General features: G+C 55.8%; 3 protein-coding genes across 3 annotated transcripts; 1 reads left to right on the forward strand and 2 right to left on the reverse strand.

Moving 5' to 3' along the window:
- Positions 1-243: 243 nt before the first annotated feature.
- Positions 244-10,597, reverse strand: CNKSR1 (connector enhancer of kinase suppressor of Ras 1). The gene is made up of 21 exons (XM_081225405.1): positions 10,495-10,597; positions 7,498-7,655; positions 7,213-7,394; positions 6,550-6,634; positions 6,107-6,148; positions 5,923-6,027; positions 5,139-5,198; positions 4,958-5,026; positions 4,563-4,664; positions 4,406-4,476; positions 4,238-4,314; positions 3,988-4,094; positions 3,879-3,909; positions 3,299-3,471; positions 2,362-2,435; positions 2,127-2,198; positions 1,786-1,859; positions 1,576-1,637; positions 1,396-1,495; positions 1,114-1,295; positions 244-863 (listed from the first exon to the last, which is right to left on the reverse strand). Exons 1-21 carry the CDS (start codon positions 10,544-10,546, stop codon positions 609-611), a joined length of 2,133 nt encoding a protein of 710 aa, XP_081081531.1. The 5' UTR covers positions 10,547-10,597; the 3' UTR covers positions 244-608.
- A 4,459-nt stretch (positions 10,598-15,056) lies between these two features.
- Positions 15,057-15,846, forward strand: ZNF593OS (ZNF593 opposite strand; the record flags this gene model as incomplete). The annotated part of the gene is made up of 2 exons (XM_081224008.1): positions 15,057-15,101; positions 15,378-15,846. The coding sequence occupies 2 exons, from the start codon at positions 15,057-15,059 to the stop codon at positions 15,522-15,524; spliced, it is 192 nt and encodes a 63-aa protein (XP_081080134.1). The 3' UTR covers positions 15,525-15,846.
- Positions 15,847-15,866: 20 nt separating this feature from the next.
- On the reverse strand, positions 15,867-16,787 carry ZNF593 (zinc finger protein 593). The gene is made up of 3 exons (XM_081224009.1): positions 16,549-16,787; positions 16,251-16,313; positions 15,867-16,159 (listed from the first exon to the last, which is right to left on the reverse strand). The coding sequence occupies exons 1-3, from the start codon at positions 16,746-16,748 to the stop codon at positions 16,018-16,020; spliced, it is 405 nt and encodes a 134-aa protein (XP_081080135.1). The 5' UTR covers positions 16,749-16,787; the 3' UTR covers positions 15,867-16,017.
- Positions 16,788-17,554: the final 767 nt, after the last annotated feature.

The raw sequence follows: 17,554 nt of genomic DNA on the forward strand, positions 1-17,554 counted from the left end.
CTCCGGTCTCTGAAGGGCTGGGGAGAGATGGGCATGGGTAGGAGTCCCCACCACCCTGGTAGCATGGGGCTTCAGGTACAGAACCCAGGCTGGTGGGCCACACAGTGGACTAGTGACCAAAAGCGCTCACCCCCCGTCTGACAGCTTTTCATCCCAGTCCCCTCCGGGAAGCAGATTCCAGATTCTAATACAGAAGTCAAAGGCACATGTAGGTTTCTGTTAAAGAAACTGACTTTATTTAGTTGAAAAGTGTCTCCTGGGTAAAGTGAAGAACGCCCGTACAGACTGGCTTGGGGAACGAAGTGCCGCGGGGCGGAGGGGGCAGGTCTGTGACCCCAGAGAGCACAGGGTAGGAGAGAGTTCTTTCGGCCCCGCCTCTTGCTCCTTCCTTGGCACAAAGCTCACTTCACTTCACCCCACTCCAGGGGAGGAAGGAGCAGAAATGGCAGCAGCTCAGGAAGAGGCAGTCAGCTTGGGACAGAACCACGGACAAGCACTACTTCCAAACTGGAACAGAATGCAGGCATGCTCAGTCCTAGATGTGTCAGAGGTGGTCCTCAAGGCCAGAGGTCAGGAACTAGGGTGCTGGTCAGTTAGAAGTCAGGAGGTCAGAGGTCACTCTCTGGGGTCAGGGGGCAGAGACAGGAATGCTCCTCAGGCTGAGAGGGTGGGGGGTGGGAAGACGGTTCCCCGGAGTCAGAGTTCGGGACTTGGGAGCTGCCCTCGGCCCGCTCCACTCCGCAGGCCCCCAGGCCCTCTGAGTAGAGCTCCTGGTTCTGCTCCTTCCACCTGCGGAATTTCTCCCCAGTGAGCTCGGGGTCGCCTAGCACCTCCTCCAGGGCCTGCAGCTCCTGCAGCTTTGCCTGGAAGAGGGGTAGGGGTTAGGGCCATGATCACCCGGGGAGCGGGCAGAGCCTGAGTCCAGAGCTGGCTCTGGAGTCCAGTGGCCTAGAACCCAGCACCTGGCCCGGTCCAGCCCCCATCCTCAAATCGAGGGCCTGGCTCCAGGAACCTAGAACTCGGCCCAGTCCACAGCAGAGCCCAGGGCTGAGGGCCAGGAACCGAGCCGAAAGCCCCGAGCCCAGCCCCTAACAGTGCCCTGCGCCTGCTGACCTTGAGCGTGCTCTGCAGCGCCCGCGCGCGGTGCACTCGCTCATTGAGCTGGGGGTCTCGGTTGCGCCGCATGAAAGAGCTCCGCCATTGCTCGTGAGTGAGGGGCTGTGGCCTGCCCAGGAAGGACACGCCACCCAGCCTCAGCCCCCGTACCATTCCTTCCAGGGCCCCTTCGCTGCTGTCTGTGGGAGGGGGAGCAGGGTGAGCGTGTGCCCGCCCCCGCCCCCAGCCCTCCGTCTCGGCTCCCAGCACACACACCGCCCCCCCCGCTTGGCTCGGCACCTGTCGGAGAACCGAAGGAGGTCTGTGGGCTGCCCTCCGTGAGGGCGGCCACAGGTGATGTGTCTCCGTGGAGCGAACTCCCAGCTTGGGCCGGGCTGGGCTGGGGGCAGGGTGGAAGGAGAGGAGGGTATCAGTCTGAGTTCCACGCCTGCCCTTCACCCCGCGTCAGCTCCCACTCACCGAGGCTGAGCAGGATCCTGCGTCATCGTCGGGGTCTTCTGCTTCCGTCTCACTGTAGCAGTCTGGGGTGGACAAGAGTGGCTGGGGAACCCACTCAGCTTCACAGGGTTTGGGCAGGCCAGGGGGGTGGGCTCGGGGGACTTGAGCTCCCAGCCCCCATCCCAGGGAAGGCAGAGGCTCAGGGGAGACCCAGCCCTGTGAGGCACCCACCTTCCTCTCGGGGCAAGGGGGCGCGGCCTGGAGACCGGTACTTGGAAATGCAGGTAATGAGATGGCGCACCCACCTGTGGAGGGGCAAATGGGTCTCAGGGAGTTTCCACTTACTGTATGCCAGGGGTTTTCGCCTATATCATCGTCTAATTTAATCCTCAGAGCAACTCTGAGAGATAGGAATTCTTACTAGTCCATTTTAGAGAAGATGAAACTGAGGCTTAGAGGAGTGAGTGTCTTGTTGAGCCGTATCAGCGAGCTGGGCTCTGAATCCAGGCTCCTGAGTCCAAGCCCCTGGGCACTCCCGTGCAAGCTGTGGAGGTGAAGGGGGTGGCACTCACATGCTCAGGTCCGTCAGGGTATCAGCAGCGAAGATGAAGGGTTTGTACACGTTATGGGTGAGCTGGAACACACTGCCAGGGAGCACAGGGGCCTCACTCACCTGGGGGTGCCCATCCAGAACGCAGAGAGGCTGGACTGGGCATCCCAGCTACCTGCTGCCCCCATCCGCCCCTCCTGTCACCCACCTCTCCCTTTCTCTCCCCACCCCCAGCTTGTCACACCTCAGGACTTAACTATTTTTTCTTCTGATCTTGTCCACTTTCCAGACTGTAGTTGGAGACATTGATGAGGCCCTCAGCCTTCTCATCCTGGGGAGATCATAGTGTGAGGGTCAGCTTGAAGCCCCAATACCCTCAAGGCCCAGTCAGGCTCCTAAGGGCGGGGGAGGGGAGAGGGCATTTCCTGGGCTCTCTAACCGCTCATCTCTCAGTGCCCAGAGCTCAGGGCAGGAAGCTGGGGTGAGGTCAGGAGGTGTGACCAAGGGGTGCCTCTGAGCCTGGCACGGGGAGCCAAAGATATCCAGAGAAACAGCCAAGGAAGAGGAGCCCCTTCGTGCATTTGCTCCATCACAGACACAGACAAAGCTGCTTTGCAAATGCTCCTCTCCCTGCCTGGTTTTCTTTCTCCTTTCCATCTGACTAACTCTCAGGCACTGATTTTTCAGGAAGCCTTCACCACTCTTCAGGTGGACTGGCCACCTTTGCTGGGTTCCCACCCACCCCTGGCTCTTCTGCCATCATAGTTTGTGTTCCCATATTGTCCCTGAGTGTGTATTCATCCCTCTCCCCACCAGCCTGAGTAACGGAAACGGTCCAATTCTTCCCTGTGGCCCAGGGCCCGGCCCAGAGCTGGGTGTACAGTAGGCACCTTGAATGTTAGTTGAATGAATAAACAATTGCTTGAACGGCCCATAACTAGGATGAACAGATTAACAGAAGAGGAAGGAAAGGCGGGTGGAATCAAAGAGATTCTACCCGGCCTGTGATACCTTTTCCAGACCGCTTTTATACACACATCTGCTCAGTTCTCTCTGAGGAGTGTCCCCATTTTACACATAGGAACACTGGGGCCCACCTGTGACCACAGATGGGAGTGGACCGTGGAGGAGGGACAAGAGCCGAGGCCCTGAGGTGACTCACTTGCTTACCTGTGTGTGTGTATGGGGTCTCACCTGAGGCTGGCGGTACCAGTAGAGCGTGTGTCCCTTGAGCACAAACCAGCAGCGGCGCCAGCGAGGGCCCATGAAGCCCCCAGGCACCTTGCGCAGCAGGAGCCAGCCGTCACAGTCAGGCCGGCCCAGCTCCCGGCAGGACACCCGCCGGCGGCTCAGCTGCGTCGCCACGCCTGCAGCAGCACATCGCGGCTGGTCAGTGAGGGGCTGGCGGGGTGTCCCGGACCCCCAACCTGCTCCCTTGCCCCCCACAAGCACCCCCAGCTGATATTTCTGAACCCATGCTCTGGGCTCAGAATGTTACACGTGTCACTTCTGAGGTGGGGATGACTCTTCCCATTTTAGAGACAGGGAAGCTGAAGATCAGAGGATGAGCTGTTTGTCCGAAGTCACAGAGCTGGTGAGAGGCCCAGGCTGGGAGCATAGGTCTGTCTGACCCCAGAAACAGAGCTGTTTCCAGGAGAGGATGTGTGTGAAGTGTGTGTTGGTGGGGGGGGGGGGTCTTGCCCAGCACTGTAAAGACTTCTAAGAGCTCCTCCTATCAGGGCATCACCCCCACACCGTCAGGTGCATTTCATACCTTTTGATTTCTTGCGACCAGGGACAGGACTCTGAAAAGACCACAGGAGGTTAGAGAAGCGTATGGGTTCAAAGCCACACACCCCTCCTTGCTGAGCCCCAGAGCTTACCTTGTCAGGGTGTTCTGGGGGCTCTGGAGCGTCTGCTACCCCAGCTAGGAGTGTGGCTGAGGGTGCATGGGGGCTGGGCAGGGGCTCCGGGTCAAGGGAGGTCGAGGCTGTCAGGGAGGGAGGAGAGAGAGGGAGGGTCCCTGAGCTCAGACCCGGGCCCAGTGGTAGGGGCGGGGTGTAAGAGTCCAGGGTCAGGCAGCCCACATGCCTTGTCCAGGGCATCTGCCGACTGGTGGGGCTTTGAAATTACCTGTCCAGGCAGCAGGGCTGGGTCCGGGACTTGGGTTTGAAGTCAGGTTGGAGGCGAAGACGTCTTCCGATGGGGCCCTGGAGAGATTAGGGAGAGATGAGGTGAGCCATGGCCCACCCGCCAAGACCTACCCGGGGCCAAGACCTACCCGGGACCCGAGCCCGTCACCTGGGAGACGGCAGGGCCGGAGCCAGGGATGGGCTCACTGGGCGTGGAGGGCCCAGGGCCTGAGGAGGGCTCTGAGGAATAATCAGAAACAGGTGATGGAGCTGGCGACAGACAGGGGTCTGAAAGCAGACTGGGGGCAGGGGCGGGCGGCAGGTACCTGTGAGAGTGTCTCCGGCTCTGGGACCTTCTTCAGCACTAAGCTGACCCCGTCTGGCTCCCGGAGCAGCTCCCTCACCACGTTTTTATGGGGCCAGCCCACCTGGGGGACAGGGCAGAGGGCAGGGCAGGGATGCTGGGCGGGACTGAACTGGGCAGGAGGCTCTGAGGCAACCCGACAGCCCTTGGCCTCAGAGCACTCCCTCAGCCTCCCGCTCAGCCTCCCCTCCTCCTCCTCCAGGAAGCCTCCACGAGCCCCTCTGACCTGTGTGAGCTGGCTGGCCTCACGGAAGGCAGCTCCCACAGCCCTGGTCTCCCCAAGGGAACCTCCCCACCCACCGACCTGAGTTCTACTCAGGACCCCCTTCCGCCCACCATGCCCCTCCCCTCACTCACCACCACCTGCTCATTGATCTGGACAATCTCGTCTCCAGGCAGGATCTGCAGCCGGGAATCAGTGGGGACCTGGTGGGGGGTAGGATTCAGAGGGTGTACCCTCATGGGGCTGGAAGCTGGCTTGGCTGGCAGGTTGGAGGGCCACGGGGGTGGGCGGCTGAGAAGGGTGTAAGAGTCTCACCTGGGTGCCCACTCGAGACACAAAGTGCAGGCAGTTGCTGGTGGTGTAGATCTCCAGGCCCTGCAGGGCAGAGGCTGCAGTCACTAAGGGTGTGGGGACCGCTGGACCAGGATGCCTGTTAGGCACCAGGACTCACAGGTGAGTGGAATGGGGGAGAGAGCTGGCCTCAGCTTGGCACCGCTCGACTTGCTGCGTGACTTCGGGCTCAGCGCTGCACCTCTCTGAGCTCTGCCTCCTCCTCCCCTAAGGGCTGAGGGGAGCGGGTTGCAGACTTCTGAGGTATGAGATTCTCAGCAACTTTCCTGAAGCATCTCATACCTCAGGGACAGAAGCAGGACAGGGCAGGGCTGGGGCCTCTGGTTTTCCCAACTGGTCAAAGATTAAAGCAAGAAAGTTCATGTCCTCTCCCCTCTCCCCTAGGTCCGTGTCCCAGGGCTGGGATGTGTCACCTGAGACCACACCAGCTGCAGCCCCTCAGGACCGGAGAAGGGGCTGAAGGACGGTGAGACCCCAGGGAAGTCCTCTGGGCCTTTAACATCTGTACAAAAAGTCCCTGGGAGTCCAGTGGTTAAGATTCCATGCTTGCACTGCAGGGGGCGCAAGTTTGATTCCTGGTGGGGGAACTAAGATCCCACATGCCACGCGGTTCGGCCAAAAAAAGAAAAAAAAACAGGGCCTTCCAGCTGTGACAGTATAGGATTCTGTGGGATCCTAGAACCAGATTTCAGGGCCCAGACAAGGCTGCCGAGGGGTCAGGGGTGAGAGTTGAGAGGTCAGGGCTCACCGAAGGCTCGTCCAGCGGCACGTGCTGTAGCACGGCCTTCTGCTCCAGCAGCTCCTCTGGGCTGCAACTCAGGATGTTGTGGCAGATCCCGGCCACGTGGCTGCTCTGGCGGATGGAGAGCAGGATGTCTAGCCTGAGCCCCGTCCCACCCCATCCCCACACCCCACTCACCCCCCAGACTCACAATCCTCAGGACTTTGCTCTCCTTCTCAGCCGCTGGACAGTCCTGGAAGCAGAGTGAGCAGGGCGCACTGCCTTCGCCTGAGGGCAGGGGGATTCCCTGCCGTCCCTCCCGGCGTCCCGTACCCTGGCCCCCTTCCCAGAACTACATGGCCTTAGAGCTTTCGCCCCAAGGTCTCATCCCCCTGACGCCAGGCCCCCAGAAGTCACCACACATGCCCTCCCCCGCTCCACCCCCTCCTGAGAATCAAACTTCCTGTGTTGCCCTCGCCAGTGAGAGCTCCCACACCCCCATCACCCCCTACCCAGCGGCCGGGCCTCCTCTCTTTCGGCCCTCGCCTCTTCCAGCTCTCACACCTGATCCTGTGCTGATTCACAAGTTATAAAAAGCTCTAGCCTGACTTGGTCTCTACAGCCTGGGCCAAGCCTGGCCTCTGGTCCTCCTACCTCCTGCAAGGCCTGGCCCAGCTCCCCGCACAATTCCCCAATCTCCTGGCAGGATGAGAAGTCATTTAAGTGGGAGAAGAGGTACCTGGCAGAGGGAAGGATGGAGCAGTGGTTAAGGAACTGAGCTTAACAGTCAAGCCACTGAACCACCCTGCGCCGGCTACGCATCTGAGACTCTGATGGGTTTTGATTTGGGGTAAAGGAGATGACTGATACATCTAAAGACCTTAGTCAAGTGCCTAATAAATGCCAGGCACTGTTCTAGGCACTGGGGAGACAGACATGAAACATCTAATTACATCAATAATGATTTAACTTCTACTGCTGTGAAGTGTAGGGAGCTCTGAGACTGTGTAACAGGAAAGGCTTCCCCGAGGAGGTGACATTAGAGCTCGGACCTATGGGACAAGCAGCGGCCAGTGAAGGGGGTAGAGAGCTCTTTATATAATGCTGTTGATGTGACTGTCATGATTACAAGCTGGAGGTGGGGTGGGAACCCAGGCAACCCAGTGCCCCTACACAGACCACTTAACCTCTTTGCCCAGTTCCACTATATCTGAACAAGAGCAAAGCTCTATTTTTCTCTCCCAGGTCCCAGAGGAAGCCAAGGATGAGAAGGGTCCCCTCACCAGTTACTCAGACCCTAGGAGGAGACTGAAGTACCTGTTGAGCCAGAAGAGGAGGGAACGGGCCTCATGCACCAGCTCCGTGGCTGCGCTGAGGACATCTGCAGGAGGCTCAGCACAGCCCCCCAAGCGACCTTGGACTAAGCTCTGGAATGCCCGGATCCCCTCCAGCAGCCCCTCTGTCAGGCTCTGCAGGTTCTCTGACTGTAGCCCGGAGCTCTGTACCACAGAGGGGCAGGTTAATTCCTGGCAGCGGCCAGCCCCCCATCAGCACCCCCAGGGTGGGTGGAAGCTGCAGCCAGTGTGGCCGCCATTCACTCACCAGGGCCCGGAGCTGTTCTACCCCTTCCAGGATGAGCTCCTGGTGGCCCAGAGGCCACACAGTTAGAGCTTCCAGGCTTCGGGGGCAGAGCTGGAGCAGGTACTTGCCAGGCAGCTCCCAGTCCTCAAAGTGATAGTCCTGCAGGGAATCATCGAGGCCTGGTGGAAGAACGAGGGTCAGCATGGGGGAGCCAGGGGGGGTCAAGGCCTTTCTGATCAGTGCACAAGTCCTTCTCCTAATGACCCTGAGACCCAGGCAGTGTTCTGCCCTGCCCATTTCACAGATAAGCCTACTGAGTTGAGAAGTAGGGTCATATAGGGCAGTGGTTCTCAAAGGATGGTCCCCAGACCAGCAGCCGCAGCCTCACTGGAAAACTTAGAAATACAAATTCTGGGAATTCCCTGGTGGTCCAGTGGTTAGGACTCAGTGTTTTCATAGCTGTGGCCCGGGTTCAATTCCTGGTCGGAGAACTAAGATCCCACAAGCCATGTGGCATGGCCAAAAAAAAAAAAAAAGAAAAATAGCCAAAACATGGAAACAACCTAAGTACCCACTGACAGATGAATGGATAAAGAAAATGTCTCACACACACTCTCTCTCTCTCTCACACACACACACACACACACACACACACGGGAATATTATTCAGGCATAAAGAAGGAAATCTCGCCATTTGCAGCAACATGGATGGACCTTGAGGGCATTATGCTAAGTGAAATAAATCAGAGAAAGACAAATACTGTATTATCTCACTTACTTGTGGAATCCCAAACACCCAAATTCATAGAAACAGAGAACAGATTGATGATTGCCAGAGGCAGGGTATGAGGGGGTAGGGGAAATGGGTGAAGGTGGTCCAAAGGTACAAACTTCTATTTATAAGTCAGTTTGGGGGATGTAATGTACAGCATGGTGACTATGGTTAGGATTCTGGGCTTTCACTGCCATGGCCCCCGCTCAAGGCTCAATCCCTGGTCAGGGAACAAAGATCCCGCAAGCCACACGGCATGGCCAAAAAAACAAAAACAAACGAATTCTCACATCTGCTGAATCAGAACTCAGGGGCAGGGCCCAGCAATTTGCATTCTAACAAATCCTCCAGGTGTTCTGATGCTGCTGAACTCATGCTTGATGGGGCTTTGGAGTCAGGGAGACCTGAGTGACAGCGATTGAGCTTAATTACTTAATTACTCCGTGCCTCAGTTTCCTCACCTATAAAATGGGGAAAATTAAAACACCTACCTTCTAATCATGTGTATTAAATGACACGACACATGTCAAGCACTTGGCCAACTGCCTTGGTTCATGGTAGACAGTCAGTAACAGCCCCCGTATTATTATTGCCAGACTCTTTACCGTGATCCCCAAGGCCCTGTATGATCCGGCCGCCACCTGCCTCTACAGTCATCTCTTGGCGCACAGCCCGTCAAACTAGACACTTCAGATCCAGAGCACTACCTCCCTGCAGCTCGTGGAATGCTCTCTTGCCTCAGGGTCCTCAGATGTGCTCTTCCTTCTGCCTGGACTGCTCTTACAGCTCCTTCACGTCCCTTTTCATCTTACACCTTCCAGGAAGCCTTCCACAACTCCTCAGGCTGGGATGGGGGCTGCTCTCACTGCCCCTTGCACCTCCACAAACCCCTGCATCAAAGCACTAACCTCTCCTACTTGATCACGAGCTCTTCAAGGACTGGGCCTTAAACAAGTGTTCATCTCTAATTCCAGCCCAGGCCTCTTACAAGGTAGACACTCACAAGTAAGAAAAATATCTAGTGAATGCTTACTATGTGTTAGGAAAAATTTAAGGGCTTTATACATACTAACACATTTAATCCTCACCGAATCTAGAAAGCAGAGATACTGTTATCCTCATTTTACAGGTGGGAAAACATACAAATAGAGGTTAACAGTTAGCTTTCTCACTCTTTGAAGGAACCCCTGCCATTCCAAGCCAGGGTCTTTTGGGATCAATAGCTCTCCCTCATTCCCTGTGTGACATTAAGAGCACTTGACTAGGAGTTCGTGAACCTGTTGCTCCGTGGCTCTGGGCCCTCGAGCACCTCCCTTCCTGTGCACACAGCCAATGTGCCGTGCTGCCTCCCTCCCGACAGACCCTGATGAACTGCACGCGCCAGGCCCTCAACATGATTGTCTTATTTGATTCACTTCATGAGATCAGAGTTGCCCTTGCCATTTTATGGATAGGGAAACTGAGACTTGTGGTCACTCAACTGGTGAGTGGAGGGGCTGGGCCTGGAACTCAGTCTGGGAGTCTGACGCCAGCCCTGAATCCCTGCTTTCACCGGGGCTGGTCACCCTGAGCCTGCCCTCAGTGGACTCCGGCTGCCCCCTCCACTCTGGCTCCTCCCTGTAGGAGGAGTGTCCTGACTCACCTCCCGGCTCCCAGCTGCATGTCAGAAGGTCTTCACTTCTCTGAGTCGGCTGACAGTCTGGGACCTTTCCCACCCAACTGGGCTCATCCCCCCTGGAGGCCTAGGGAGGGGCTGTGCTGACCCCTCCAGTCAGGCCGGGGCTTCTGCTCTCACTGGGAGCTTCGGGGTGGGGGGAAGGGAAAAGACACCCCACCGGCCCTATTCCAAAGCCTCAGCAAATCACTTCCTGGCTCAGTGTGTAGTTTTCGGCTTCTGAAAAATGGGTTTAATGAGAGCCCACTGCGCCCTGGGGCAGAGGGAAGATGAAGGAGATACAGTGGGGGCGGGCAGCTGGGGAGACACCGTCTGTGTTCCCTACACAACCACTGCCTCCCCATTGCCACCCTGGAGGCTTCTTGGGCTTCTGGAGGGATGGGAGACCCCCTCTGGGTCCTCCGGGGGGGCCCCCCGGGGTCATGTCCATTATCCTTCTGCCAGGCTCACGGCAGGCACTGTAAATACTTGTTGACCGACTAACCAACTGACAAACTCGGCAGGTCCTTTGTCCTTTTCCTCTCCCCGTCCCGGTGCCCCTCACGCCCGACGCTGCCCCAGCCCCACCCACCTCTCAGCCAAGCCGCCACCTTCCCGGGGGTCCAGGTCGCTACTGGCTCCATGGCCAAGTTCGGCTTCTCGGATCCGCACCAGCTCCGTCTCGCCCGCGCAGGAATTTCCGCTCCCAGAGCTCTGACCTGGGGAGAGGCTGGGCTGGGCTGGGGGCGGAGCCACTAGCATACCTGGGCCCACAAAGCTGGCTAGGTGAGGTGCTGTGACAGCCGTTGGCCTACTGCCTGTCCACCTCCTGCCCTGCCCTTCAGGCATCCTAGGGCCAGACCTGGGGGTGGTGCCACTGATGTGTGACCCAGGGGACCTCAGAGCTGGCCTGGGATCCCCGCCCAAAACTGGCCTCAAATGGCAGGGTGCGACCCTGACCTTCAAGGCTCCTCAAAAAGGGGCCAAAAAGCGAGCAGTGAGCACGGTAGCAAAGCGCAGAGGTTAGGAAGCCAGAGCCTGGGTGCAAATCTTGACTTGGCAGCTTGGTAGCTGTGTGACCAAGGGCTAAGCTTACCCACCAGGTATCACTTTCCCTGTCTGTAAAATGGATATAATAGTTCCTACTTCAGAGGGCTGCTATGCAGAGTGTTAATAGCTCTACAATCTTTAGAACTGGTTTTTAGCCCCCTCTTTTTTTGCACCGTGGACCCTTTTGGCAATCTGGTGGAAACCCTGGACAGTTTCTTAGAATGATGCTTTTAAAAGCATAAAGCAAAATGCTGAAGATTACAAGGAGGACAGTTGTTATCAAAATATATTAAAAACCACAAATTTATGATATAGTAATATGCATTTATCAGCATTAAATAACAAGACTGGCAAATTAAATTCCTTTTCTAATGATCAGCATGTTGTTACTCAGCGTGAATAACACTGAGCTGTGGAGGTGGCCTCTGACTCACCTCCTTGCACTTATTGATCAGCCAACACCTACAGATAGAGGTTGCAAGAGAGTCACAAATAAGCTGAGTGACCAATGTGAGAGCAGATGGATTCAGCATTTGGTCACTGACCCTCTACTGGGCACCATCAATGGCAGCTATGCTGCAGGAGTGTCTGAAACAGTGTGATTTAGCAGTGGGTTCATAACTGTCACCATTTTGAGATCGTTATGAGCATAAGTGATATTTTGGGATACTTGTGATAACTACAATTTGATATGAAAATATCTGTGATTTCTACTGGTGACAAAGCCACAGATACTGCTAATATTTCAATCCATGAAGAAGGAAGTGGTAAATTTCAGTTAGAGGTTAGTGAAAATAAATATATAATTTTTTTTGCCATGCAAGTTTATAGGCCCCCTGAGTTGGGAAGCACGGGTTAAGAGCTTTCCTCTAGAACAATGTCTGACACAGACTAAGTGTCTGCAGTTATCATCATCCTTATCATCATCCCAGGCCAGGGGACTCCCACGACTTTGGAATCAGGCAGAATCAGTTCCACTTGTTTGAGATGAACATACACACTGTTATGTATAAAATAGATAACCAGCGAGGACCTACTATATAGCACAGGGAACTATACTCAATATTTTGTACTAATCTATAAGGGAAAAGAATTTGAGTATATATGCGAGAATATATATATATTCTTGGACTTCCCTGGTGGTCCAGTGGTTAAGACGCTGCACTTACACTGCAGGGAGCACGGGTTTGATCCCTGGTCAGGGAAGTTCCGCATGCCGTGTGGTGCAGCCAAAAAAAGAAAAAAAAAAAATATATATATATATATATATAATATGTATTCTTTTTTTTTTTTTTTCTGTTTGCGGTACGCGGGCCTCTCACTGTTGTGACCTCTCCCATTGCGGAGCACAGATTCTGGACGCGCAGGCTCAGCGGCCATGGCTCACGGGCCCAGCCGCTCCGCGGCATGTGGGATCTTCCCAGACCAGGGCACGAACCCATGTCCCCTGCATCGGCAGGCGGACTCTCAACCACTGTGCCACCAGGGAAGCCCTGTATTCTTATATATATATATATATCACTGAATCACTTTGCTGTACACCTGAAACTAACACATTGTAAATTAACTACATCTCAATTAAAAAAAATAATCAGTTCCAGGACTTTCCTGGTGGTCCAGTGGGTAAGACTCCATGCTCCCAATTCAGGGGGCCTGGGTTGGATCCCTGGTTGGGGAACTAGATTCCACACGCCGCAACTAAGAGTCCACGTGCTGCAACTAAAAAAGATCCCACGTGCCTCAACTAAGACCCAGGGCAGCCAAAAAAAAAAAATCAGCTCCACTTGCTATGTGACTGAGCCCACCCCTTACACCTCTCTGAACCTGTTTCTTCCTCTCTAAAAGCCAGGGGCTGGGGGTGTGTGACTAGACCTTAGCTCTGTGAGGATGTCTTTTAAATATTTTGAAATCTGTAATATGAGGTAGATATGAGTTATTATTGCTTTAATTCCGTGGGGAGGGGCCTGGGAGGCCTGCCCCCTCTGTGTCACCTAACTTGGAATCTCTACCAGTGCCCCAATACCTGGCCTCCAAAGCCTGTCATGATCTTGATTGTCACCCAGAGACCTGAAGTCTGAATCTGGCCCACAGATGTCCATGTGGTGTGTGTGTTTTGTCATCATTTAACAATTTCACATACAAATTGAGTTCTCTGAAACTTGGCCAGCTCTGTTCACCCCATCCCACCTTCACACGTGGCATCAAACATGAGTGCAGATCGTCGGCTGCTTCCTTTCAAGGGGACTCCAGCTCACCAGGTCCCCACAGGACTTGCTCCCTCATTTGTGAACCAGTAGGCTTCCAATTTGCAATTTGGCCCTCACCTCTCTGGCTTTGTCCTTGGCCTCACGTCCTCAAACGCTGCACTGTGTGTATCCCTTTAACACTCCTCGGTGCTTTCCCCTTTAATGTTTTTGCCTCTTCTTACACTGGCCTCCCTGTGGCACTCTGGGAAAACCCAATAAACACAGACCTATCTCCACCATCCTGACTTCATCAAACACCTACCCTGAGCTGGCACAAGATAGAGGGGAGAAGCCAGCCAGCCTCTGCCCTCCCTGAACTCACAATCTTGTAGGGGAGAAACCAACAAGAACTCACCACGTGTACTCAGATACTCCCTGTAAAGGACTGGGGTCCTAACAACCACACCAGTGCCTTTACTCTGGGCCCCCAACACGTGGCAGGGCTAGGCAGTTAGGGGCACAGTAAATGGCAGCTTCTATTTTGAAGGTAGTTTTGTGAGTTTATGAAAGGTCTTTGGATCTATTCGCTGTAAAAATTTCAGCGATAACTAGGTCATTAAGTGGAAGGAGGATATGCCCTTTCCCCAGCATGTCCCCATCCTGTTGCCCAGGTTGGGCCACTGTTAAGTTTTCTGGGTGTTCTTCCATCCTCTCTATATGCAGATACTCTACATGCTATTCTGGAAATATACTTGTCCCCCCATTTTTATGAGTTAATCAATACCAAATGAAATCATAGAATAATGCCCAGCACAGTCAGCTACTATTTTTTCTTTTTGGCCACGCCACGTGGCTTGCAGGATCCAGGTATTGAACCCAAGCCATGGCAGTGAAAGCCTGGAATTCTAACCACTAGGCCAGCAGGGAACTCCCAGTCAGCTACTATTTTTTAGCACACCTCAGACAGCTTTCTTTTTTTTTTAATGTTATTATTATTTATTTTTATTTATTTATTTTTGGCTGCATTGGGTCTTTGCTGCTGTGCACAGGCTTTCTCTGGTTGCAGCGATCGGGGGCTACTCTTCGTTGCGGTTCGCAGGCATCTCATTGCGGTGGCTTCTCCTGTTGCGGAGCACAGGCTCTAGGCATGTGGGCTTCAGTAGTTGTGGCACGCAGGCTCAAGAGCGCAGGCTCAGTAAACGTGGCGCACAGGCTTAGTTGCTCCGCGGCATGTGGGATCTTCCCGGACCAGGGCTCAAACACGTGTCCCCTGCATTGGCAGGCGGATTCTTAACCACTGCGCCACCAGGGAAGCCCTCAGACAGCTTTCTTAAGATGCAGATCTTTTATTGTCCCCAAGCTGAGATAAGGAAGTCCCTACAGGAACTCCATCTTGGGGAAAGGGGTGGAATGTGCCTTCCCCCAAGGTAGGTGTGGTTGATCCAACAGAAACCAAGTGAAAAAGGCCTATTCCTGTTTGGAGGGGGTGCTAATAAGGCACCCAACCCCTCCTTTGCTGAGAGCTGGCTGGTGACATCCAATCATCTGAGGTAGGGTTAGGGCCATGACCAGGGCTGGGAGGCCCTCCCATACCTGGTCCAGGCCTGAGACTTCTCAACACTGCCAGGCAAGGCCTCTCCTGCCTACCCAGCCTGGACTCCCTGGTGGGTGGGGGAGGTGCTGCTCAGGCCTGATGCTGATCTCTCCTGACAGCTGCTCCTAAGGCTGGCAGGGCGGGCAGGCGGGGGAAGGGACAGATTTAAAGGTCTAGCTGCCCCGCCCCCTGCCAGACCTGGGAAGGCAGACGCTGGTGAGCATCCTCTCTGTCCTGATTTCCACTTCTTGGCACCATGAACGCCACTGGTACTCATTCCCGCTTCCATCCCACAGGACGTCAGGAAGACTAGCAGCACCCACCATGCGATTTCGACGCCTGACACCTGGCTACTTCCGAGTGCTACAGGTAAACACCCCAAATGGTGGCTTCTGGGACCGACCCCTTCCTCCCCCTACCATGGCTGGGATGATACCCAGCAGCCAGGCTGTCACGTTCCCTGCCGCCTGAGCAGCCAGGGCCCACATAGGCAGTGAAGCGAGAGGGATTGGGGTGGAATCTCCCTGGGGCAGCAATGGTATCCATATCTCCTTCCCTCAGCTGTAGCTTCTCAGCCCCTTTCCACCCCCCACCCTCCCAGAAGCCTCAGCTGACCCCTCAGGTGGACCCTCTGTGCACCTCCAGATGCAGATAGCCGGGGAGCTGAAGGCAGAGCCCCGGAGTCCGCTGGTGGGGATCGTGGCTGCACTGCTGGCTATCCTCGGGCTGGGCGGCTCCTGCTATGCTGTCTGGAAGATGGTGGGGCAGCGGCGGCCGCCACAGGCTCCATGATGAAGTGGGCAGCCTCTCACCTCGGCCCTGCGGGGTAGGTGACTCGCGGGGGCTACAATCTCAGGAGCCTACTTCTTTTCTGAGGGGGGGGGGTCACTCCCTGCCCTCATTGGAAGCAAGGTAGTATAAACCTGATCCTAGCCATCCCCCCCACACACCTGGGCTGCAATGGGGGGCTTCGGCTCATATGCCAGGACCCCTGAAGAAAGGAAAGGATGCAGGTTCTAAAGCTGAATCAAGTAGGGAGCAAACACCCTGGACCCTGTACACAGGAGTAGAGAGAAACCCTTACAGAGCTTGAATTTGGAGGAGTGGCCTGGAGGTTAGCGAGTCACAGGCAAGTCCTCTTTATCCAGTTCTTTTATTGGGAGGGAGGGCACCCGGAAGAGGCCATCTACTTCCCAAACCAAAAGAGGCTGGCATAGTCTCTCCCAGCCTAGCCCTTGCATCATTGTCCATGGGAAGCTCCTCTGCCTTGCATCCTCAGGCCATGTCAGGTAGACATGTCCATCTCAGGGACTGCGGTGGATACTTCTGTGGGCACTGCCAGCCTTTGGGGAGGAACATAGGAACCCATACCCGCTGCCCTCTCTGCTTCTTCCTGACTGTAGGGCTCCACACTCAGCTGCTTCAGCCTGGGAAAAAGAACAGGAGTTGAGAGCTGACCAGATGCAAGCCCTGTCTGCCCGGCACACATCCATCAATCCTCTCCTTACTCCTTCATACCTTTTCTTGTGGTCTTTGGATCGGAAGTGGGTCTTCAGGTTGGCAGAATCGATGAAGTACCTCCTGTAGGGATGGGGGGTAAGGAGGATAGTTAGAAGGTGATACCTCTCAGGTACGCCTATTTCCCTGACCCTAGCTCATTCCCTGATGCTAGGCTCCGGGCTTGAAGGGATGGGAGGCCGGCAGACCCACTGGTCCCAGGAGAAGAGACCCTGCGCGTCCCGGGACCCGGATCTCACACCCCCGGCCCGTACCGCGGACCCTTCTCCTCCTCAGGCTGGGCCCGGCCGGAACTCACGCGCAGGCCAGACAGCGATGCAGGCCGCCCCCTGGCAGGTCGGGATCGGGTTCCGCGCCTGGGTCTGGCCGGGGCCGTGCGGCAACCTGGGGCCGCAAATCGCGGTGAATCTCATCCAGGTCTGGCTGCCGCCGCTTCGCCTTCATTTGGCGGGCCAGGGAGTGCGCTCGGTGCGCGCCCGTCCGGCGGGAGCGACCCATGGCGGGTGACAGCAAGACTAGGGGTCCCAGAGCCGAGTTGGGAGAACACGTGTGGGCGCTTCCGGACTGCTCAATGACGCCTTGAGACGCCCTGGGAATGATCAGGCTCTGCCAGACCGCCTCTGATGACGTCACTTGCGCGGGCCGCGCCTCGAGCGCCCCCAGGCGGCCGTCGACGTCAGTGACGGAGCTCGGGGCCGGACCCCACGAAGCGTCCTCTTCCGTCGCTGGAAGGGCAGGGTGGTGCGTGCCCTGGGGGGATGCCGGCCCGTCCGCTGCCCTGCCCGCCCCGCCTGGCCCACAGCACCGTCCTCTGGCCTTATCACCCCTTCCTGGTTCCCAGATCTTAGACTCCGCGTTGCGGGTGTGTCGGGGGGATGCTGCATCTTTGGGAGGCACTGAAAAATGTGATGTTAATAAATTAATAAATGAATGAGAGTGAGTAAGTTTGGGATCCCGGCCCCCACAGAAATACATCTAGTCCCTGAGAAAGCCCTCGCCACTTCTCACCCCTCCCCAGTTATTCCTCCCCAGAGATCACAGTGCTTAGGCGTACTGTCAGACTCAAGAGGGGTCGGCTCCTCTCACAGGAAAAGGAGATGCTCACAGAAGGACCTCCCATCTTTGAGCCCCTTCTCTGAGCCCTGGACTCCCAGGCGTGGGCTGGCATCAAAGGGAGAGATACGGCCCAGGTGTTGTGTGCTCAGAGTGGGGAGAGGGCCAGAGAGCCTTTCCCCATGCACCAGAGCCTGGTGCCTTCCAGGCTGACCAGAGGAACTCAGCAATAATTCAGGAGCTCCGGGTTC

Source organism: Mesoplodon bidens, assembly GCF_964165515.1.
Source record: "Mesoplodon bidens genome assembly, chromosome: 2".
Classification (NCBI taxonomy): domain Eukaryota; kingdom Metazoa; phylum Chordata; class Mammalia; order Artiodactyla; family Ziphiidae; genus Mesoplodon; species Mesoplodon bidens.

Bases quoted from the DNA above. Each gene is read 5' to 3' on its own strand.
- CNKSR1 (XM_081225405.1), bottom strand. From the start codon at position 10,546: ATGGAGCCAGTAGCGACCTGGACCCCCGGGAAGGTGGCGGCTTGGCTG. The intron at 6,149-6,549 runs GTAGGAGGACCA...CTCTGCTTCCAG, and splicing joins TGGGCCAGGCCTTGCAGGAG to GACTGTCCAGCGGCTGAGAA. The intron at 5,199-5,922 runs GTGAGCCCTGAC...TCTGCCCTGCAG, and splicing joins TGCCGCTGGACGAGCCTTCG to GGCCTGGAGATCTACACCAC.
- ZNF593 (XM_081224009.1), bottom strand. From the start codon at position 16,748: ATGGGTCGCTCCCGCCGGACGGGCGCGCACCGAGCGCACTCCCTGGCC. The intron at 16,314-16,548 runs GTGAGTTCCGGC...CCATCCCTACAG, and splicing joins CATCGCTGTCTGGCCTGCGC to GAGGTACTTCATCGATTCTG. The intron at 16,160-16,250 runs GTATGAAGGAGT...TCTTTTTCCCAG, and splicing joins TCCAAAGACCACAAGAAAAG to GCTGAAGCAGCTGAGTGTGG.